Source organism: Neophocaena asiaeorientalis, unplaced genomic scaffold (genome assembly GCF_003031525.2).
Source record: "Neophocaena asiaeorientalis asiaeorientalis breed wild unplaced genomic scaffold, Neophocaena_asiaeorientalis_V1.1 scaffold67, whole genome shotgun sequence".
Taxonomy (NCBI): Eukaryota; Metazoa; Chordata; class Mammalia; order Artiodactyla; family Phocoenidae; genus Neophocaena; species Neophocaena asiaeorientalis.
Genome location: NW_020173731.1, coordinates 10,904,036 through 10,927,038, shown reverse-complemented (window position 1 = coordinate 10,927,038; position 23,003 = coordinate 10,904,036). Strand labels below are relative to the sequence as shown.

Below are 23,003 nucleotides of genomic sequence, written 5' to 3'. Positions count from 1 at the left end.
GCAAGGGAAATGTTTCCACAGATTAGTGCCTCCTGGGGTGGGACAGCAGCAGCAGGTGGCAGGAACAGGGCAGGGGAGGGAGCAAAGCCCAGGGAGCCCTTGGGAGGAGCCCGAGGACAGAGGCTTTCTTCTCCAGGCTCCAGCCTCCAGAACCAGGAGGTCTGGGGTTCCTCCAAAGCCCCCTGCCTCCGTTTTACCCCCCAGCTGTTGCGGCATAGAACATTTTATTTGACCAATTGTTGTGGCAATTATGGGAGTATCATAGTTTGACTAAGTCTTCCTCCAGGGGTAGAATAAAAGGGAGGATAAGGGGAGGGATGCAGGGGCAGGAGAGGAGAGATGAAGAGCCGGCTAAACAATCCAAGAAGATGGGGCGGGGGCTGGGGGAGGAAAGGAAATTACAGCAAGAAGAAACATATAAGCCCTGGAAAAGGCAGCCCAACGAGCGTGCCCTAAATTAAACACTTGTAGAAGGTCAAATCTGGTTGATATTTTTCAAATCTGCATTTGTTCAGTCAGGACTTAACAAGGAGCAGTTAAATCACCAGGGTGAGACAGACAGGCCAGAGACCTTCTAAAGTAGTGACAAGAAGGCAGTAAATGCCGGTCGGCTGAGCGATGGAGTTGCCGGGAGGAAGGGAGAAGCGGGGCTCCTGCTGGCCTTCCCCTTCTCCCTGGCCTTGTTCTTGAGTGTTGAGTGAGTTTAGGAGTGAGCAAGGCAGGTGGGTGAGGTCATTATGATGTGACTTTGACCCAAAGTTTCATCAACACTGGCTTCCCCCTTGGGTTAGTCCTGGCCTAGCATCAGCCATCCCTGATCCAGCTGTGGCTCCCCAACCTCACAGTTCGTGCAGGTGAGGAACTGGCCTTGGGTCTGCGTCAGCGTTCTGGATGAACTCGAAGATGAATTTCACCTGGGTCTTGTAGGCTTGGACTGAGATTTTCTCATTGATTCCGTGGATGCTGAGGGAAAGAGATTTGGGGGGGAGAGTCCATTGTTCTAGTACAAGTGTTATTACAGAGCACTCCCCACCCTACATCCCCTGAAGCCATTGGCCTTTGACCCTCCAGGGGTAGGAAGTGGGCAAGGTGGGAGCAGCCCTTTGTAGGAAGCGAGGTTTCATGTGACATGTTGGTCATCTCTCCAGGATCCGTGTCCATGGCGAAGAACAGTGGGGGCAGATAATAATAAACTCCTGGGGACTGCAAATCATCTCCTGCTCTGGAATCCATTTGATAATTTCTCCTCTGAGGGAAAGTTATCTTTTAATTCTAAGGCCAGAATTCCAGCTAGACTTACGTCTAAGCCAGCCACCCCCCACCCCACATTACTAGGGGCACAAGTGGATAGGGAGGGCAACTGCCCAGGGTACCTATGGATTCTCTACTTCACCTAGAACCTCACCTCCAGATCCGATGCCCACAACCTGCCTCAACACAACACAACATAACCACACATGTAACCTCAAAGATCAAAGGAAATAAAGAATAGCTACCTTCCCCTACCCCCATTAAAAAATGAACACCCCCCCATGAAATCTGTTCTTAAGCTCATATTGAAATATTTTTGTTTTATTGGCAACTGACTTATGATGAGGAAATCGGAGCTGGATATGGTGAAGAGCAGAGAGGTAAATGGCAATCGTCCCCCCATACCCCAGGACTAAAAATTTGCCAAAGAACCCACAAAGTAGTAATTCACATGCAGTAGTTGAAATTAGTGCGTAGGTCTCAGACCCCTACACTGTGCTTTCTTTTGAGAATTCAAAGCACAAGCCCACCTTTGACCTCAAATGTGTCTGCATTTCACTGACTGGAAATTGAGAACTCTGGAGTACCCCCTCTTGGGGGAGAAAATGAGATCCAGAGGGGAAGCACTCTCTCAAAGGGAGGAAGAGGTGGGATTAGCGCTCAAGGGTCCTAATTCTTCCAGGTTCTCTCCGGTCATCTGATTATCTCCATCCCTGAAAACAGTCACCAATTCCCACTCATTCTGGGGAGTGGCAAGACTCTGGTGCTCAGGAAAATTGGCCAGTTGGGTTCCATAATATCTTTATTTTAGTTTGTGCAAACCCTGGGTTTCTCCCATTCTGTGGACTGTCAGAAGAACGGCGTGGGAAAGGGACAGGTCAGATGTATCTCCTCTCTCCACCAAGCTGTCCAAACCTGTTCCATTCACTCACCTGCTGAAGCTCTGAGGCTGCAGGTAGATGGGGTTGAACCGGTAGATGCCAGTGGTAAGGTTCGTATAGTGTCTGCTGTCTGTGTTGCCAATACAAGTACCTAGAAAGGAAGAATCAAGAGGAATGGGGCTTTATGTGAGCAGCCAAGCCAAGGAAGTGGTGGCAGGTGGGCTACCTGGGAAATTGGGACCCCTGTGTCACCACAGAAGATGTCTGGCCCTTCCTTGGAAGGCTGAGGCTATGAATTTTTGTCCTTCAGGCTACCCATTCTCAAAACCTTTCTAAAACACCACTGCAGCCAGGAACATGGGATATCTTCCCAAAGGCATCCCATGAATGGTCCAAATGAGACATCCCTTGAATGGTCCAAAGTGCCCTCTCTCCGTGATGACCATGGAGGCCAACAGCATCATTTCATACCCATAGCCAGGTTACTCTAGAAATCTAGATATCCAGAAATCTAAGTACATCTTCCTTATTGCCTGAGTTTTCTTGTATATCACCCAGGTCAGAAATAAACACTCTCTGGGGGAATTTTACTGCTATAAAATGCAATCTTCTTCAAGTAGAACATAATTTCCTGTTATTCTTGTCCTCTGAAGGATGACTCTGTCTTCCTAGAGTCAAACTTCAGGTTTGGAAAGTACCAGGATACTCTCCAGTGTCCCACTCTCCTGAAGGTAGCAGGTCACCCCATTCCCCAGTAGGAGTGTTCTTTGAAAAAAGACCTCCTGGAACATCAGTTAAAGTGTGGTGGGATGATCTGGGATGGTAATTTGTGTTTTGTTCTACTTTCCACTCCTGGTTTTAAATGGATAATCAGCCCCTTCACAGTTCCTGGCTTTGGGGATTTCTGCTAGTTGATGCCTGCCTATCTTTATTCTGTAAAAGCCCAACTCTGTTGATGGGATTATGGCAGGTACCCCAGAAAGGAGAGGGTAAGATAGGGAGCCTTTGAGGGCCAAGAGAGGAGAATCTGGGAGTGTGCAAGCCAGGGTTCCTAGGTGGTGGGGACCCAGGCCCTGCTCTGTGGCAGGAGTCCAAGCAGGTGGCAAATCTCAGAGGGTATATTCAGGGTATGTTCTTGGGTCTAGAGTCAAAGATCTCACCCCCTAGACAGGCCAGGGAATCCGAGGAAATCTGCAACCTGAAGTGACCTTGTGGCCAGGACAATGGATGTCTCAGAGGCAACCACAAGGACCGATGACCACGGACTAAGGGATCCTGATGCTATGCTGTCGTATAAGACCCCAAGGGCCTGATTCAGGTGGTGGTGGTGGTGCTTGGAGGCTTCAATAATGTCTGAGGTTGAATTTCTGAGGAGTGGATCTGATTGAAGTTGATTAAAAAACAAGGCTGCTCTTTTCCCCCACACCCGAGGAGCTTATGGGTGCAGGATTTCACTGTAATCTCTTTAAGGGCCCATGCCTAGCCCAGGGGCAGGTCCTAAGTATTAATATTAGCTTAGAAAATGAGAGGATCCATGATTAAAGCTAGATAAAAGGAAAGTGAACACAGGTCTTCACATTAGAGCATCTCTTCCTCACATCACAGACCACAGATTCTCAAACTGTGGTCAGTCATCATTCCGGTGTCAGAATCCCCTGGGGTATTTGTTAAAAAGGCAGATTCCGGGGTCTTCTCCAGAGCTGGTTAACCTGAATCCTTGGGAGTGGGTCCAGGTAATCTGCATTTTAATAAATTCCCTAGGTGATCCTCTTCTCCTGTTAAATTTGAGAACCACCGTCTATACAGCATAAACTTGGAAGGTACGCCAGAAAACTGGGAAAGGGGTGTAGCGGCGCTGCTACCGGGAGAGGTGAAGGGGGTTAATTCAGGTGGTACAGCCAGGAGGAGTTTCTGGGCTGAGGATTTTGAGCTCTGTTGCTGAACTGCTATCCTAGAGTGGATCAGAACCAGATGGGGAACCTGGCCCCCTCTGTGGCTCCTCCAGAGGAGGGGGAATCGGAGCTGATCCTCTCCTCCATGCCAGACTGGCTGGCCTAGGTTAAGCAAGGACCCAGGCTTGGCTGACCTAATTTATTGTTTCTGATCCTTTCCTGTTTGCTTTTTCACTTCTACTCAGAGGGGAAAATACAGCTCCAGCCCCTTCAGGAGAGGAAGCAGCCAGCTGTTTCCAGGCTGAACAGCTGGGGTGGGGGTGGGGCAGTGGATGTTAGACAGGATACAGTTCCAGCCCCCCGCCCCCAGCCACAGCTGATGAAGTCATTACCTGGGGCAACAATGTTGACTTCCGGGAAGACAGACTGTATGGTCTGGCGGAGCAGCTGGTAGCCCAAGGCCTGATCATCAGAGGGGCTGACAGGCAGGGGGTCAAAGGCATTCAACACGTGGAACTGGATCCGGTCATCAGCCACAATGTCCTTGGCTAGTTTTAGGACCTTGAGGGAAGAAACAAAGGGAGTTCGATTTATTAATCTGCCATCCAAGTACTGTATGAATTTAAACAGTCTTGATTTCTCTCCAGCAAGGCAGAGCCCTGGAGTTTACAGAGGAGACTCATTTTGGCACTGGGACCTCAATTTCAGCCGACTGGTTGTAGGAGATAGAAGGGCTGGTATTCCTGGAAATCTACAGCATGGTAGATTTAGGTTAAATGTTTGGGAGGTTGCCTTAACAGCCACGAGGCAGGTGGGGGATTGGAAAATCAGGAAATTGGGTCCTTTCCCTTGGGTTGAGAACCATGGGCTGGGTGAAAATGTAGAAGAGACAGCACAGTGGAAATCTCAACCATCTCGAGAGAGGGGGATAGATGTGATGACCTCACTTCAGCCTGGGAGAGTCTCTGACAGATGGTGACAGGGTCATATACTTTCTTTCTTTCTTCTCTCTGGGCATCCCTGCTTCCTCTTTGAAACCAACTGCACTGGAGCCAGGAAGATGAGCTCAACAGACAAGAAGTCAGGAGTTGGGGGACTGGTAGTCAAGTTTTCTCTCTGTGCCTCCTTTCCTCAGGAAGGAACCTGAGGAAGCTTCTAGAAAATTCAGTCTGAAATGACTAGAGCTGAACTCAGCAAAAGTCCTGGTCCCAGGCAGGATGTATACCAGACCCTGAGGATCAGGTCCCGTGGAGCCATGTGGGAATGGACCAGGCAGCTGACTTAGGGTGGCCGCCCAAGCCCACTCAGCCACCCAGGGAAAGCCCCAGCAGTAGTCTCAACCCATCTGATCAGCAGTTGTTTTAGAACCATCTCTGCCCTAGAAAGGGGGGTGTCTGTCTCATAACTGGGGGGCATTATCTCAAGAGGACCACTTTTAGGTCACTGTCCCCTAGAAGCATGCTATGAGCTGAGTCTGGGAAGAAAATGAGGGTTCCTAATTCTGGCTTAGAAACCACCATTTAAAGCAAACCAAATTCCCTGCTGTTGGATTAGGGGTAGGAGCCAACTCACTTGTCAGAGCTTATTTTCACTCTAGCACTTATGTCCCTAATACTCTGCTACAACAATTAATATATAGTCTGGATATATTCTTGACCCATTGGAAAGGTTCCTGAAGTCATCCCCAGAAGTGTCTGCTGCTCCCTGTCCCAACTTACTTTAAGGTTCCTGCCTCCAGAAATAGAAGACGGCGCACAGATTGGACCACCCTCAATGAGCACAAGGTTTCCCACCAGCTGTTAGGATAGGTCCTGACCCAAACACCTCATTTCTATATTTCCAGTACGAAGAACATAAAAGGCATGCAATGAATGTTGGATACACACATTTTAAAAGATGTGAACCAATAAAAATAATAATGGGAGTTGTCTCATTAAGGAGCTTGCCAAGGTTTATCCCGTTAGTATTGCTGGGCTGGGTATCTGAACGTGGTCTGACTTCACAGGGATGATGCTTTACTGCTTCCAAAGTACCTACAGGTTGAGGTGGCGTGGAGCAGAGCCAGCAAGAGGGTGGTGTTCATTTAAGATGGATTCCTTTGTGGTATGAATTTTGAGCCAGGATTTGAAGGAAGGATACGAAACCGATGGAGAAGAGGCAAGAGGCAGTCTGAGCATGGAGAGGGGCATGTACAAAAACTGAGGAGTAACACCAAACTTTGTGCCACAGACAGCCACTTACTGCTGTGTGATGTTCGGCAAGCTGCTTAACCTCTGTGCCTCAGCTTGCTCATCTGTTAACAGGAGGATAATAGTAGCACCTACCTGGTAAGGTGGTTGTTACCACTACCGGAATATATGTAACGTGCTTAGGCTGGTTCCTGGCACTCCATGTATGTTAGCTGTTATTTGCCTGTTTAGAATGGAGGGACCACCCTGGGCAATAATCAGAGGCACAAGGATGGGACTAAGAGAAGGGACTCATCAATGGTAAGAGGGACCTCAAGGGTCACTGTAGAGCACATTGACCCCTCATTTCTCTGAGCTCTCTTCTATTTTATGCGAAGCTGTATTTTCCTCTCAAGTGAATGATAAATTCGTTGAAGGCAAGGACAATGTGTACTTAAAATTGGTAAGGTCTTTTAGAGTTAGCAAGACCAGCTTCTATCCTACTGAAAGGCTGTTCATTAGATCGTCTGTGACAGGCTGTCATCAGCTTGTCCTTGAATATTTCCAGGGGCGGAAAGCTCACCGTCACGTGTTTTAATATATTCCACCTTTGAACAACCCTGTTATGAATGTCTTCCTAATAATGAACTGAGATATGGCTTCCTGTAGCATCTAACCTCCCCCCCACCTCTTTTTATTTATTTTTTAAAGATTCTGTAGAGTCCACAGGATAAAATAGCACAAGACACATCAGCAGGATTTCATCTCTGTTGAGATTAGAGGCCTGTGCTCTTGCTGCCTGAATGCTGCCCCCAGGTCTTTGCTCCTTCTTGGGTTTCAGTTTGATGGCTTGCTTACTGCTGTCTCTACCCACTAGCACCTAAGCCCCTTTAGAATGGGAATCTTGGCTTGTTCACCATTTTCCCAAGTGCTTGGAAGAATGTCTAGCCCATAGTGGCCACTCAATAAACACTTGGTGAATGAATCAATGAAGGAAGACAGGAATTTTCTGTAAAACACTCTAGATAGGTGGACATCCAGCCTCTGAGAAGCTCATTACCATCCAAGGTGCCATACTCCAAAACTCTCCTTTAAGTGGGGTCTCCCTGAAGTATCTCCCAGTGGCCTTATTTCTACTCCCTGAGGCCCATGCAGAATAAACTTTCCTTTCTACATGGAAGGCTGTTACATTTCTGAAGGCGCTTGTTCCGCACAGATGGGTGCCGGAGACCTATCTACATCCACGACGTGGGAGAGACCAGCTAAAGATGGAGGAAGAGGGCTCTGGGAGCCATTTATGTTTCCATCGGATCCAGCGCAAGGCTCTGCACCCTCGGCCCTCAGACCAGCAGGGAGTGTCCCTGATGCATGGAATTGGGGCACGAGGGAGAGGAGTGACCAGGACAAAGAGGTGCTGCGTGCTTTTGGGATGACAGGGGCTTTGCATTCCTCCCTGGGGCAGGTGAGCAGGATGGGCCTAAGGATTCCGGAGATTTCACGAGATAGGCCGGGAAGGAAGGCCACTGTGGCAGGGGACTGGAGAGGAGGGAAGAGTGCCAGAACCTGGGGAGATGAAAGCCCCAGCTGGTGGAAAACAGCCCGTGGAAAGGGCATGGAGTTGGAATGAGGATGGAAAAAAAACTGGTGGAAAGCAGCTCAGTGAGGGGAATTCAGTGATTTCCTGGTCCCATGAGTCCCCAGGGAGAGGACAAAGGTTGGCACTGGATGAAAAGCAGCAGAGCCCAGGGCTTACACTGTCCCAGATCCCTGCCAATGCTGGGTGACTCTGGGCTGGCTGTCAACTCATCCCCCCAACCCCTGCAATGAGGGGTGTGCCTCCCACCCTGTGTGAGGACACACAACCTCCTCTGTAGGGAAGGCCGCAGGGAGAAAGGACCACAGAAGTCTAAATGTGGCAGACCCTTGATGACCTGACCCTTACCTTGTTTAATCCTGGAACATAGCATTCATCTGACAGTTGTTACATTGCTTTTTTTGATCCTTTTCAGAAGGATCAGATTTACCTTCGAAATTCTTTTTAGCTGAACCTGATGTTTAAATAAGCTAGCCTTTCCTACAGATGTCAAACATTCTGTGTATTTCTTTTCACCCTTTAGCTTTCAGTTCAAATATCACATCCTTAGGGAAGCCTTGCCTGACCCCACAGACAAGGTCTGGTTCCTTGCTATATTCTGTGATAGCACCCAGCCCCCTTTCCTCATAGCACTCATCACGGTTTGCTATTATACATTCACTTTTATAATTTTAAAATTGATATTCATAGCAGAACATTGCAAGGCGCTGTCCGCAACCCTCTTCTCTCCAGACTTCACACACCCTTCCCACGGGATTTTATTGGCTGTAGAGGTTTCAATTAATAATACTCCAGCCTCTATCTCTAGTTCATTCTTTCTCTAGATCTGAGGTATTTATACTTGCCTATTAATATATTAGAAGCTTCTCAAATTTCTAAACCCTTCTATTTCTCTGTGAACTTGCTCTTCTTCCTGAATTCCCAATCTTGGTTAAAGGCGTCAGCACCTGGCCAACTACCCAGGTTTAAAACCGTGGGGCCGTCCTGCCTTTCACTCACCCCACATCCATTACACACAGCGACCTGCTGAACCCAACTCTCACACCCACCTCTGGTGGGTACCTTCTTCACCCCATGACCACAGCCTTAGTTCAAACCTCTATACCCACTGCCTGAGATGTTGCAACAGCTTAACTGTTTCTTCTTACTCCAGGGCTTCCTCAGCATCACCACTAGCACTGTCTCCCTAAAAAAGAATCTGAGTCTATCACAGCCCTGTTTGAAGACCTCTGACAGTTCCCTTTTGTCCACAGATTAGAGCCCAAACTCCTCGGCGTGGCATACGAGGCCTTGATCCCCAAACGACAACTCCATTTTCATCTTCCATTACTTCTCCCCCAAGTTATCCAACTCTTTAGACTTTATTTTAGCTGTATTCTGAATGTCTTACTTCTAGCAAAGTCCTATTTGTCTTTAAGTCCCAGTTCAGATTTCTAGTGATCACAAAAGACTTTCTTGATCCTCAGAGGTAGCATCAGCCCCCTTCTTTGCACTGGTCCTGTGGTAATTTGTTCAGCCCTATTTGTTATAATCCAAGTGTAGTGTAGTGGCTAAAAGCACAGACTCCGGAACTAGTGCTGGATGTATAATCCTGGGCATGTTATTTACCTCCTCCGTTTATCTGTGTCTCTGTTTTCCCTGTTAAATGAGGATAATATATTTCCTACCTCATAGAGTGGTTGTAGGGATTAAATGAGTATGTGTCTACCTGAGAACAGTGCCAAGAGCACAGAAAGTTCACTGCCTGTGTTTGCTACTATTGTTATCACTTCCTATTTGTCGCTTATTATTATCATTCATCTCCCACCCCCAGACTCCAAGTTCCCCCAAGCCAGAGATCTCCTATCCCAGCCAAGCACCTGGCACATAGGAAGCCTTTGAAAAATCACTGAACAAATGAGAGCCTGGGCCAGCCCTGGGATTGCGGCTCCACCCCAGTCCCGACAGACACATCTCACTGATGCTGACTCAGTTGTCAGGAACACATGGTACGTACCTCCTGGACTGTCTGTGCAGGGTGAATTCGGAAGTTGACGGTGGCCTGGGCCACAGGGGGGATGACATTCACCTAGAGAGAGACCCACAAATCCTGGCTGAGCCGACCTCAAGCCCCCCACACCTGACCCCTGCCCAGGAAGTGCCAACTACCACCTGCAAGGGGAGAGGAAGCTGATTTGATTGAAAAATCCAAGGCTTAATTTTTTCAGTCAGCCCCTGTCTTCTTTGGGCCCTTGACATGTGTTCAATGCTAGAGGTGTGTCTCTGCTTCAGGCCAGACTTTCATGCTTCTTGGTCCTGGAGGGGGTCACAGAGAGATGCTCAGAGAAAGACTGCTTTCTCTGGGAGCGCACGGACACCTCTGCTTTGGCCCCATGCAGTGCCACAGGCAGTCTTCTGTGTGTGCTCTTTCCCAGGGCACCCAGGACACTTTTGCAGCGGTCAGCGTTAGTCCTTACTCAGGATAGGGCACCCAGAGCATCTGAGGCCCCATCATGGCCCTCAGGGGGTTGACCATGATAACGGTGGTGGTGACGGTGACGGTGATTTCCCACATCCAGCTGCAAAATTTGACTCTGTTCTCTGTTTGACCAGGAAAAATCCAAGACTAATTGGAGAAGAGAGTTAAGCTATGGAGGGAATTTTTCCCCAGAGCCCGCGAGAGAACAGATTCCCCAATTGCCTATCTTTCTTTGAACTGGTATGGTGCAAAAAAAGCACCAGGCTAGGGACAGGAGAACTGGCTGTTATAAATTAGCCATGTGATTTTGAATAATGACAACCTCTTTGTGTCTCTGTCTTTCAATTGGCAATTGGGGCAATAATCCTCTGTGAGGAGGACCAAATGGAATAACAAATGTGAAAGTATTCTGGACAGATAAAAACACCATTCAAATGCAAGGACACAGTACTGTTATTTTGGTGAACTCTCTAGGCAGCTGGTGAAGCCAGCCCGGGCCTGGCTGACACGCCAGACACACTCGGGCCTGGCTGACACACACAGTTACGTCAGGAGTGAATTCTGAGGCACCATTCACTTACACTCAACCCGGGCTGCACAGTACCAGGGCTCCACAAGGCCACACTGTATTCTAGGTGAATGGTGCTCCTTGAATGTGTGCTGGTGGTACTGGTAGAAATTGGAATGGTCTAACTCCTTTCCAGATTTCAGAAAGGCCTCAGCCCAGGCGAGCTAGCGTGGCTAGTTCAAACAGACAAGCCCCTTAGTGGCTGGTCCAACTGGAAGGAGACCAATTTGCTGAAAAGTAGTTCTTGGAAAAAAAATTATCAAAGTATTGGTTCACCTGAAACTTATTTCTATAAAATGTAAACCTCGGGAGTTTCCTGGTGGTCCAGTGGTTAGGACTCTGTGCTCTCACTGCTGAGGGCCCGGGGTTTGATCCCTGGTCGGGGAACTAGGATCCCACAAGCCTCGCTGCGTGGCCAAAAAAAAAAAGTAAACCTCATAGAATTTACGTTTGCAAAGGCCACCCAATATTTACTGTATTTTGGGGAATGACAGTGTATGTATTTTAAGTGTTATGTATATCACAAATGTTATAGATTTTTTAAATGGCAGGTGAGTTTCTCTCATTCAATTCAGGGTAACACTAGGGGAAAATATATTCATCATTCATTAAATTTGTGAGGTGAATAAATCTTCCAAAATATGAGGAAGAATAATAAAAAGGTGGTAGGGAGGTTGGGAATCTTTAAGCCTATGTGACCAAAATGCTAAATTAATATGTTACATGTTGAATGAGTATAGGTCACAAGAATTAACTGCCAAATAATGCCTCTTCACACCAGCGTAATGGTTGTTTTTTTGAAGGGGTACAGACCCAGAGAACCTGAGGGGGGCCCCTGAAATGCACATATATGAAACTTGGCCAGCAATTTCATGGAGTTTGTAGACGTCAGCTTAGAACCCTTGCTCTTGAGGCTTACCCATCTGATGACACAGGACAGTTCAGCGCTGGGCCTTCCTACTATTCAAATTGTAACCAGAGAAGGAAGGAGAAGCCAGGAGATAAAGACAAGGGATGGAGGGGTGTGTGGGAGGAACCAGGTGGTGTTACCTTGACCCCTGCATTGAACATGGTGAGTGCTGTGGTGGTCCTGACCAACGCATTGGTTATGTAATTCCTCTCCATCAACCTAAAGCAGAAGGACTAAGGTAAGACATTGTATAATGGAAAGAAAGAATGGGTTGTTGGACTACCCCCTTTCCTGAACCTTGGAGATCTTTAAGACAAGGAGGGATGTCCTATGTACGAATTAGATGTAGTGTCTGGTGGCTGAGGGATGGTTAGTCAGGCCCAGTTAAGCCAAAGAGAGGGGACTGGGAAGTGGGTAGGTTTGGGGTGGGGGATATGAGGGGCAGAAAGATAAAACTTTACCTGCTTACAAGGGGCTGAAATAGCCACAGGTTGCTCAGGACTATGTTGGTCGGGAAAGGGAACTGAAAGGGAAAGCAGCAGGTCAGCAGGATTTCAGAGGGGTCAGCATAACAGGCTCACTGTTCTGGGGCCTGTGTCTCTCCCTACTTTGGATCTGCCTTGAGGGCACTTGGCAGTAGCCTCAAGGATGAGTGGGAACCAGCTCCCTCAGGCTGCCCGGTGTTAGGTCTCAGGTTCTCAGCCTGAGCGCCAACAGCCCCAAAGAACAAGCTGGATCCCTGCGTCCTGGGCTCAGCCACAGGCTGGGAACAGGGGAGAACGGGCAGAGCACTGGTCAGCAGTAGGGCTCCTTTATTACTCGAAAGGCAACTTCTCCGCCACCCTTTCTTCCTCTTCCACAGCTGACAAGGGGTCTGCGAGACTCCTTCTCATACCTCGTTTGCCAGCTGCTGCAATGCCATCTTGAATGGCCCGCCTCCAAACATGTTCGGCATTGGTGTCTGCTCCAGTCTGGAAGAGAAATGGAGCTCTCAAGACTCACTCAACTCAGTCTAAGACCAGCAGAGTCTGAAGAGAAGGAGAGAGATAGGATGTTTCAACAGGCCTGGCCAGGAGGCCTCCCACTCACCTCCCCATCACCTCCACCAATCCAACCGTTCCAAGATCTCAGAGCACAAGTGGGGCTACCTCTGCTCCACCAGCAGGAGCGTCCCTGTCTACCAAGTCCAAGATAGGCACCCCCAGTCTCATTGCACCTACCACACTGCAGCCAAATTGTCAGTCTCTTCCGCTAACTGTTGAGTTCCTAGAGGAAAGGGACTGTCTGTATGCCCATCACTGGCTACAAAGTTTTGAACATGGTAGATAGTTAAATATTTAACTGAATGAATATAATTCCTCTTCCCACTCTGCAAGAAAACTGGCCAGAGGTAAGCTCTGCTGTTACAGGCCCAGACCCACAGCCAGCAGCCTTTATTTACCTTAGTTATCTTGCCAGGGCAGGTGGAGAATTTAGACAGTTCTTTTCCAGCTTGTGAGCTCTAACTTCAGGCCTGGACTTTGGACTATTCCAGCTACCTAACCTAGCTTTTGTCTGCTGGTCCTTACTTGCCGTAATGGATAGATCCTCTTCTGATGTCTAACCCACTGTACTTCCCGCAGCCCCCATGGCGGCTTCTCAGCCCAGCTTCAGGACAAGAAGCTTAGCTTCCTCAAACTCAGAGTGGGAAAATGCCAGGTCTTCCAGCCTGAGTCTGGCAAGGGAGCAGGGCCAGGAATTGCTTACCGGCTGACAGCAGCTGCGAGGATGCCAATGCTTGTTTCCTTTGGAGGAGCTGAAGAATGGCCTGGAGTCATGTTTACTTGCAGCATGAGGTCAATTGCACCCTTCTCGGAGACTGAAACCCTGTAGGAGAGGGTCAGAGAGGGCCCTCCTGACCTCCTCCCACCCTGAATGATCCCATAGGCCCCAGGCCCATCTGTGCAGTGTCTGGTGGGCCAGGAGGTCAGCTTCATGCTGCTTAACAAAATGTACTCTAGAGGAGGAAGGGAAAGGGAAGCCCAGACCTGGTCAAAGATCGGGGTGATTAAAGCAAGAGGAGTAAAATAAAGAGTTGTTTCGCATGGTCTAGAGACACCAGGCTGAGGTCAACTCTAATGGGGTGAGAACACCTTCCAAGCTGGGGGCTGGGGTGCTTTACTCACATGGCAAAGGGCTTCTGGAGGTTGGGAATGAAACCATCCAAGATGGAGCTCCCCTCATCCACAATGAAGGCTAGCTGGATGCCCCTTGCCTGTAGGAGGGCTGAGATCTTCTGAGCCCCATTTACCCCTGATACCTGCAGACATTGAACCCAGAGCCACAGTCCTTCTCAGCCTGACCTCCAGAGGTAGCTCACAGAGACACATTCAGCATAGCTGGGGGCTCCAGAGCCTCCCTACCCAGGCTCCTTCCTGGGGGGCAGGGCCCTTGACAATCCTGCCTCACAGAATCCTGGAGTGTCAGAGCTGGAAGGGCCCAACGCCCCTCATTTCACAAGTGAAGAAACTGGGACCCAGAGTGGGAGGTGATTTGCCCAGGGTCAAAGTAAGTGGCAATAAAACACATTCGTTGATCTCCCTGTTATTTCTCTTCCCATCACACCAGTCCTCTAGGTGTAGCTGATGGATTACGTGCCTGCCTCAGGTATTACCAGGGAGTTTGTTAAAAATTCAGATCTATGCATATCACTAAGTGAAAGAAGCCAATCTGGAAAGACTATATACTGTATAATTCCAACTATATAACATTCTAGAAAAGACAAAATTAGAGAGACAGTAAAAAGATCAGTGGTTGCCAGGGTTTGGGGGAAGGAGAGAGGGATGAATTGGCAGAACACAGAGGCTTCTTAGGGCAGTGAAAATATGTATGACACCATAATGATACCATATATGTTATTATACATTTGTCCAAACCCATAGAATGTACAACACCAAGAGTGAACCCTAATGTAAACTATAGCTTTGGGTGATTATGATGTGTAGGTTCATCATTTGTAACTAACGTACCACTCTGGTGGGGGATGTTGATACTGGCGGAGGCTGTGCATTCTTGCAAATAAGGGAAATCTCTGTATCTTCTCATTTCTGCTGTGAACCTAAAACTTCTCTTAAGAAAAAAAAGTCTTAGGTTCCCTGGTGGCGCAGTGGTTGAGGGTCCGCCTGCCGATGCAGGGGGCACGGGTTTGTGTCCCGGTCCGGGAGGATCCCACATGCCGCGGAGCGGCTGGGCCCGTGGGCCGTGGCCACTGGGCCTGCGCGGCGGGAGAGGCCGCAGCGGTGGGGGGCCCGCGTACCACAAAAAAAAAAAAAAGTCTTTAAAAAACAACAAATTTGGATCTATGGCACAGAGCCCAGACATCTGCATTTTGGTCAAAGTCCTTAGATATTTCTGGCGACAGATACAAGAGAAGTTGGCAAATTACCACGCCATATCCTGGAGACAGTGCAGCCGGGGAGCAAACCAGACCAGGGTGAAGCATACTCCCTCCCCCAATAGGGGACCCAGAGATAGGTATAGGATGAAGGGGTTCTACCTCCTCGTCATGGCCCAGAGCAATGAAGAAAGATCTTCGGGGGATGTAGTTTCTGATCAGCAGAAGCTCCAAGGCCTGCAGGATTGCCTGGGGGACAGAAGGACAATGGAAGAGGAGAAAGGCTTATTCTCTAAGGTGTGGCACCAACGGGGCATCAGAGACATTTGGCTGCTGGCAATAGGGCTGATGGAACTAGGATGTGATAGACTCTCTTTGGAGAGAACAAATTAAAATGGTCCCGGGGATGGGATGTAGGGAAGCAGAGCTTTGCATGAAACTTTTACCACCTAGAGAAAAGCATAAATTTATCAATGTCAGAGCTGAAAGGGTACCTGGGGATCATCTACTCTAATCCCTATTTCACACTTGAGAAATCGGGGCCTAGGGAAGTGACAAACTGATGACTGGAACCGAGGTATCCTGAAGCCAAGGTTCTTTCTACCATAGCCTCCTGCCTCCCAGGGGTTAGCCAAGCACCCCCCTCCTGGGTTAATCTTTAGGACTCCAAGGCAGAGGGAACTTAGCGTTTCAAGACCATAAGAGAGTTCTTGTTGTCCAGTGTGCCTCGACCATAGATGAAGCCATCACTCTCCAACCCAGAAAATGGGGGCACGTCCCAGCCTTCGTCAGGGGCAGGCACCACATCAATGTGAGCGAGGAGCATGTAGGGCTGCAGGCTGGGGTCCGAGCCTTGGACAGTGAACAGGTGGCTGTACTCTCCCACAGCTTCATGCCGGATAAAGCTGGTTTTGAACACAGTAGGAAAGACTAGAAGCAGAGAGATGAAAAGCAATGAGAGAAAGCCAGATTCAACAATTGCCTTTGGTTTTCCTACCATTTGATTCTTCCTGCTTTTTTCTTTTCCCTTTAAAACAGGCAGCCTCCTTTAGGAAGCCTTCTGGTACAAAGCCAGTCTGATTCCTGATTTGCCCAATCTCTGAAATACCTCTTCCCTATATTATAATGTGCTATTACTGTGTAATAACCTGCATATCAAGACCCCACCCTTATGACAGATAAGAGCTCAAGATCTGGCTTGGTCTGACCTCTAATGTTGTCACAAATACACGTTACAGGATGACGGAGATGAAGACTATGTTAAATTTTAAATATAATAGGCCCCAGTATCCAAATTACTTGGAACCAAACATGACCACTATATATATATATTAAAAAATCAGAGATAGTTTTCTTTTACAAAACAATACTTTTAATGTTTGTGTTATATTTAAAACAGGCAGCCTCCTTTAGGAAGCCTTCTGGTACAAAGCCAGTCTGATTCCTGATTTGCCCAATCTCTGAAATACCTCTTCCCTATATTATAATGTGCTATTACTGTGTAATAACCTGCATATCAAGACCCCACCCTTATGACAGATAAGAGCTCAAGATCTGGCTTGGTCTGACCTCTAATGTTGTCACAAATACACGTTACAGGATGACGGAGATGAAGACTATGTTAAATTTTAAATATAATAGGCCCCAGTATCCAAATTACTTGGAACCAAACATGACCACTATATATATATTAAAAAATCAGAGATAGCTTTCTTTTACAAAACAATACTTTTAATGTTTGTGTTATACGGAGATAAAAGATTATTCTGTCTAGCATATGACCACAATTTTGTGTGCAGGTGTGGGTGTTCCCAGGGTCAACTATTCTGGTTATAGATAAGTATTAACACAGGCGGCCTTAGAAACATGGGAGAAAGAACTTTGATCTCCCTCTGGGCTGTGTTGGAAGAATCCATATATACCTCTGTGGATACCTAAAACCAACCAACCAAACAAACAAACAAAAATGAAGACATGCTTTTTTCTTGTCAGCCAGCTTATCTAGTCTACTCTTACTGTACATTTCTTTCCTGATTTTTATCTCCTATTTAGTGAAGACTTTCAGCCTGCTGGATTGATCCCAGATCCACCCGTCCCCAGAGTGTTAGAGAGGGGGCTACTTGCTGTGCCTTTGCCAGCCCCTCCCGCCTGAGACTTGAGGGGGGCTGTTTTTTATTTGATTTAGGAAAGTGGCCTCACTACTTTCCATGAGCTTTTTCTATGGGGAGGGGGAGCTCCAAGTCTCCTTTTTTCTGTTGACCCATATTTCTTTAGCTCATGGGCAGTGGGGTAAGGGGAGAGGACTGATGTGATAGTTCAAAGCTGTCGACTGCCTAGAAGCTCAGAAACGTGTTAGTAATGAATCTGGAGTAGGGCTTGGGTAGGTGGGATGTGCACATGTGTGGGCTGTAGGTATGTGTATGGAGATAGGGGTGGGAGGAGCATGGAGCATAGTTCTGGCAACTATGGGAGAAGGAATTCCTAGTCCTACCTTTTGATTAGATTATATTTATTGACTGACATATTTAGGGCAAAGATTGGGAGAGTTCAAACTCCAACCAAACAGCTATGTGCCTTGGTTCTTCAAAGGGCAAATCTATAGTCTCTACTCTGTGTCCACTCTAACTCCTGGACTCTCCCTTCTATCGCTCCCCACTATGTACAAACTTTGGTCAAAAGAGGCCCATACAAATTAGGTTGCCTGTGGTCAGTCACAAATTAAACTTCTCTATCACTTTATAATAGCACCGCATCTCCAGCGCTACCTCTCCTACCCCTTTTGCACAGTTTGTGGCTGACCTTTATGAATGTATTCTCCAAACTCAGCCAGGGCTGTCGTGTTGAGCTCCTCGGGGCTGAAAGACACTGTTGGAATCTGGATGGCACCTATCAGAGTCAGAGATGGAAGATAATAACAACCATTGATTTTTCCACAGCCCTCTGTACATAAAAAGTTCTCTTGCATTCATTATCTTATTGTGGAGGGCAATACAATCCTTTGACGTAGGCACTGTCGTTTTCCCTTATTCGAAACTGAGGAAACAAGCTTACAGGCGTTAGGTGAGCTGCTCAAGACTGTCCAGAAACAAGCAGTAGAACTGGGATTTAAACTCAAGTTCTTTGAATTTATTTAGGCTAATATGTTTCTTAAAGGAAAATAAAGTCCAAGATGGGATGGGGTGGGGGAGGTCAGACAGGAGTAGATTTTATATCCTGACCCTGCGTGGGAAGCTGCTATAAATTGCTTCTAAGGTCTCACTCTGCCTCTGAAGCCACCATCCCTTCAATGAATCTAAGGAGCCCGCTGTCCTGGGTCCCTACAAGAATGAAGCTTTGTGTGCTTTTCTGTACAGAGAGTAGGCTTATTCCTCTTAGACTGGCTCATCCAGTCTCACTGTTCTCTCAGCCAAGGCCAGCTTTTGGGGCACATGATGCCTGGGAAGGGGTGGATTTAGAAGCTCCCAAACAAGTTCTTCAGTCATAAACAATCTCATCCACTCTACCCGGAAGTCTCAGTTGCTGAGTTGCCACTAGGTTGATCCCTTGGTGAAGGCTTTACATTCTTAAAGAGTTCCACTATCAAATACAAACAGCGGAGGTGGGAGGGGGAGGAGGGGCGCAGAAACACATGGATCATGAAATTATTTGATTAGATGGCTGTCCGAAAACACTGGGAACAAATGCACCCAGGGCAGCTTGATGTCAAGGGAGGGCCTCTGACTTCTGTACTCAGTTTTGCTAAGAGTCAACCCTGCGCCATAGCCTCCCACCTAGGTGGGGAAGCCAAGGTTCAAAAAGACTAAAACTGCCTACATGAGATTGAGAGGCAGACTCAAGTTCTGAACTCAGGTGTTTTGTCCCCTGCTCAGCATTCTAAGCCATGTTGCTATGAGGCCCCTTTTTTAGGTTCTAATCTAGCTTTTGCTTTCTTCTGTGCAGGGAGACTCTGGTGAGCTGCTGCCCAATGCCCTTCAGAGAACTATTTATACTATGATGCTTTGGGAAAGCCCTGCTCTGCGTCCCAGGCCTATCGCTCCAGCACAAACACAATTTATCTTTAACAATGAGGGTTAGCTTTTGCATCTGCCGGCACGTTTGTGTAGGCAGTTCCTTTTTTTTTTTTTTGCAGTACGCAGGCCTCTCACTGCTGTGGCCTCTCCCGCTGCGGAGCACAGGCTCCGGACGCCCAGGCTCAGCGGCCATGGCCCACAGGCCCAGCCGCTCCGCGGCATGTGGGATCTTCCCGGACCGGGGCACGAACCCGCGTCCCCTGCATCGGCAGGCGGACTCTCAACCACTGCGCCACCAGGGAAGCCCGGCAGTTCCTTTTAATCCATCACTTAATGGAAGGGAAAAGACTGGCGTTAAGCCCAATGGTGAGGAAGGATCTCATTAAACCACAGGATCTAGCACTCAACAGAAACTTTCTTCTTTTCTCCTGGAAAACGCAGATTGGGAAGGTAAATAAATCTTTAGCCTTGGTTTGCGGTCTAGGGGAGAGATGTCCTTTAGGAGAAGAAATTAGGAACGCTCACACCCCGGCAACACTCCCACACCTCTTTTTGGAGCCATCTAGAAACTACAGGCACTAGATGTTGTCACCCAGTGCTTACTCCAAGGTGCGGGGTGCTGGGGAAGATCATTTAACTGACCTAAACTTCAATTTCCCTCATCTGTAGATAAGATTCAGATCATTTAGTCTTAAGTGATTTAACAAGTGAAAACTCTCAAAGGTTAAAAGCTGTTGTATTTTTTTTTTTACTCATTACACATTTATTGTACATTTTCACAATCTGGATTTGCCACAGAACTGGGGGCATGGGGTGAGGGAAGGGGGGCAGGGGATACTGGGATAATATGGGGGGTCTAGAACACAGCACCCTCACCCCCAGCATCTCTCCCTACCCTTTCACACCACAGCTTAGATCTCCCTGCTCCCCCTCCACACAGAAACCTCGAGTGTGGGGGGAAGAGTTTAGGGGGTCCCCTCCAGTGTCAGGTTAAGGGACTGCACCCTCAGATCCCTAAAATTGTGCCATTTAAAAAGACATTAGACCCTTCCTTTATCACTTCACCTAAGGAGGAGACCTGGAGAGGGGCAAGAATCCCCATCTTCCAGCAAGTCCTACATTGGCAGTGATCAGTACCCCCGGCCTGAATTCAAGGGGGCAGTCAGAGGAGCTGGGCAGTGATGTGGCAACACCCCCCAAATGAGGGAGGAGGGTATTCAGTCCAACCTCCAGCAGGGGTGGGGCCAGAGATTTCACGCAGGAATTGGAGGGATTCTTTGCCCTGCCCCGTCCTCCCCAAGGCAGTGATGACCCCCTGACACACTGGCAGCCACCTCTTCCAAAAGAGATCAGATTGTGGCCAACCCCCGTGCTCCAGGCAAGCAGAGGTGGGGGTGTGGTAGTGTGGATAAGGGCAAAGTTGAAGCTTCCAGGGTAGGCTGGGAACGCTGGAGTCCCCAGAAGCCAGGTCTAGGAGAAGAATGGGCTCCCCAAGCCGGGCACGAGGTGCCGTGAATGGGGCCAGGGCTCGGCGGTGGGGTGTTGCGGAGCTCGAGCTCGAGTAGCCGACCTCTGTGGCGGTAGAAGGGAGTCGCGGGTTGGCCCGAGGAGACAGCGACCTATGTATGAGAATAAGTGGTGAAGGGGACCCAGGTTCACCTTTCAGAGCCTCCTTCATTGCGACGCGCTCCTCTTGGCTGAACTGAGAAGGGATTCGCGGCGCCCTCTGATGCCCCTGGCCCTTGCCCCGCAGGCCCTTCGATCTGGAGACGGCGGCGATACCTAGCAGTAGCACAGCCGCCAGGGCCAGCAGGCAAACGTACGGCCGAGCCATGTTCCTCTCAATTCCTCGCTGCCAGTCGGCGGGCTGGAGTTTGGACCTAAATAGCCAGACGGCGATCTTCGGCCTGTCACTGCTCTAATTCCCGCAACTGCCTTAGTCTCACTCCATTCCCAGGGCTGGCCAATCATCCCTTGCCTGGGGATGCAGGACAACCAATCCACGGTACGGCCCCGCCCCAGGCCCGCAAGGCCTTTTGGGGGTTGTGGTTTCTCGCCCTGTAGCTCGTAGCGTAGGGTTCCAGGCAAGTTAGTGCAAGGTCTTGCCTGCACTTGATCTTCTGCTTTGAGATACTCGTAAATCCCTTTCTAGATGACAACAGACCAAATAAAAGGGGGAAAAGGCAAATAAATGAACAAAGTTAATCAGACCTTTATCTACTTCTTGCTTCCTCTGAAGCTTAGGGCTTGACTACCATTCCCTTAGATTCCATTGAGGAAGCTCTGCACCCCCTGGCTTGATTTCATTTGAATTGGAATAATATTGCTCTGTCTATAGACATTGTTTTGAAGTATATTAGATGAGAGTGTTTGCGTCTGTTTAGGAATTCGCTGAAAGTGTTTTTTGATATCAATGTTAACACTGCATTTTTGCAACTCCAGGCAAATACATTAAGACTGAAGGATTTTTTACTTTATATTTTTTAACATCTTTATTAGAGTATAATTGCTTTACAATGGTGTATTAGTTTCTGCTTTATAACAAAGTGAATCAGTTATACATATACATATGTCCCCATATCTCTTCCCTCTTGCATCTCCCTCCCTCCCACCCTCCCTATCCCACCCCTCTAGGTTGTCAACAAAGCACCAAGCTGATCTCCCTGTGCTATGCGGCTGCTTCCCACTAGCTATCTATTTTATGTTTGGTAGTGTATATACGTCCATGCCACTCTCTCACTTTGTCCCAGCTTACGCTTCCCCCTCCCCGTATCCTCAAATCCATTCTCTGGTAGGTCTGCATCTTTATTCCCATCTTGACCCTAGGCTCTTCTGACCATTTTGTATTTTTCTTTTTTTTAGATTCCATGTATATGTGTTAGCATATGGTGTTTGTTTTTCTCTTTCTGACTTACTTCACTCTGTATGACAGTCTCTAGGTCCATCTACCTACTGCAAATAACTCAGTTTCGTTCCCTCTAGAGTGCAGGCTCAGTAGTTGTGGCACACAGACTTAGTTGCTCCGTGGCCTGTGGGATCTTCCTGGACCAGGGCTTGAACCTGTGTCCCCTGCATTGGTAGGCGGATTCTTAACCACTGCACCACCAGGGAAGCCCGATGCTATCTTTTTAAAATTTTAAACTTTTGCCTTTTACATCAAAGATCTTAATCCATCTGGAATTGTTTTTTCTGTAAATGGTATGAGATCAGGTCAAATTTTACTTTTTTCCAACTAGATAACCAATTTTCCCAGCACCATCCATTAAATAGTCTGTCCTTTCCTCAGTGACCTGCGAGGACAACTCTCTCATTTATTGTTTTCATGTATGAATGAAAACTGGGCTCTCTATTTTGTTCCATTGGTTGCTTTGTTTATTCCTATGCTAATATGACTGTCTTAATTACTATAACTTTAAAATACATCTCAAAGTCAGGTAGAGCATGTTTCTCCTTTAGCCTGTTAATGTAATGAATTACATTAATAAGTTTAAAATATGTAAACTGCCCTGACATTCCTGGGATAAACTCAACTTGGGTAAACCCATTGCTGCATCTTCCTTTCGAATTTTTGCAATTCTGTTTGTAAGTTTGATTGGCCTGTAATTTTTCTGTTTTGGGTTTGATATCAAGTGAATAGTAGAAATCTAATTAGAGAATATTGTAGTGATTTCTAGCCGCCCCAATATTCTTTCCCCCTTTCTAAGTAATAAGAACCCTGAGTTTGAGCTCAACACATTGATACCCAGCTAAAAGAATAAATTTCCCAGACCCTTGCAGCCAGGTTTGCCATGTGACTGAATGTGGAGAATGAAGGATAAGCAGATACCTTCTGCTTAAATTTCTTCCTCCATTCTCATATGTGATGGCTGCAGCTCTAGCAGCCATGTTGGACCATGAT

General features: G+C 47.8%; 1 protein-coding gene across 1 annotated transcript; it reads right to left on the bottom strand.

Annotated features, from left to right (window-relative positions):
* Positions 1-212: 212 nt before the first annotated feature.
* PM20D1 (peptidase M20 domain containing 1) lies at positions 213-21,062 on the bottom strand. The gene is made up of 13 exons (XM_024751104.1): positions 20,765-21,062; positions 17,895-17,981; positions 15,793-16,025; positions 15,258-15,344; positions 13,888-14,021; positions 13,469-13,588; positions 12,618-12,693; positions 12,184-12,245; positions 11,863-11,941; positions 9,783-9,854; positions 4,417-4,585; positions 2,184-2,283; positions 213-963 (listed from the first exon to the last, which is right to left on the bottom strand). Exons 1-13 carry the CDS (start codon positions 20,937-20,939, stop codon positions 840-842), a joined length of 1,518 nt encoding a protein of 505 aa, XP_024606872.1. The 5' UTR covers positions 20,940-21,062; the 3' UTR covers positions 213-839.
* Positions 21,063-23,003: the final 1,941 nt, after the last annotated feature.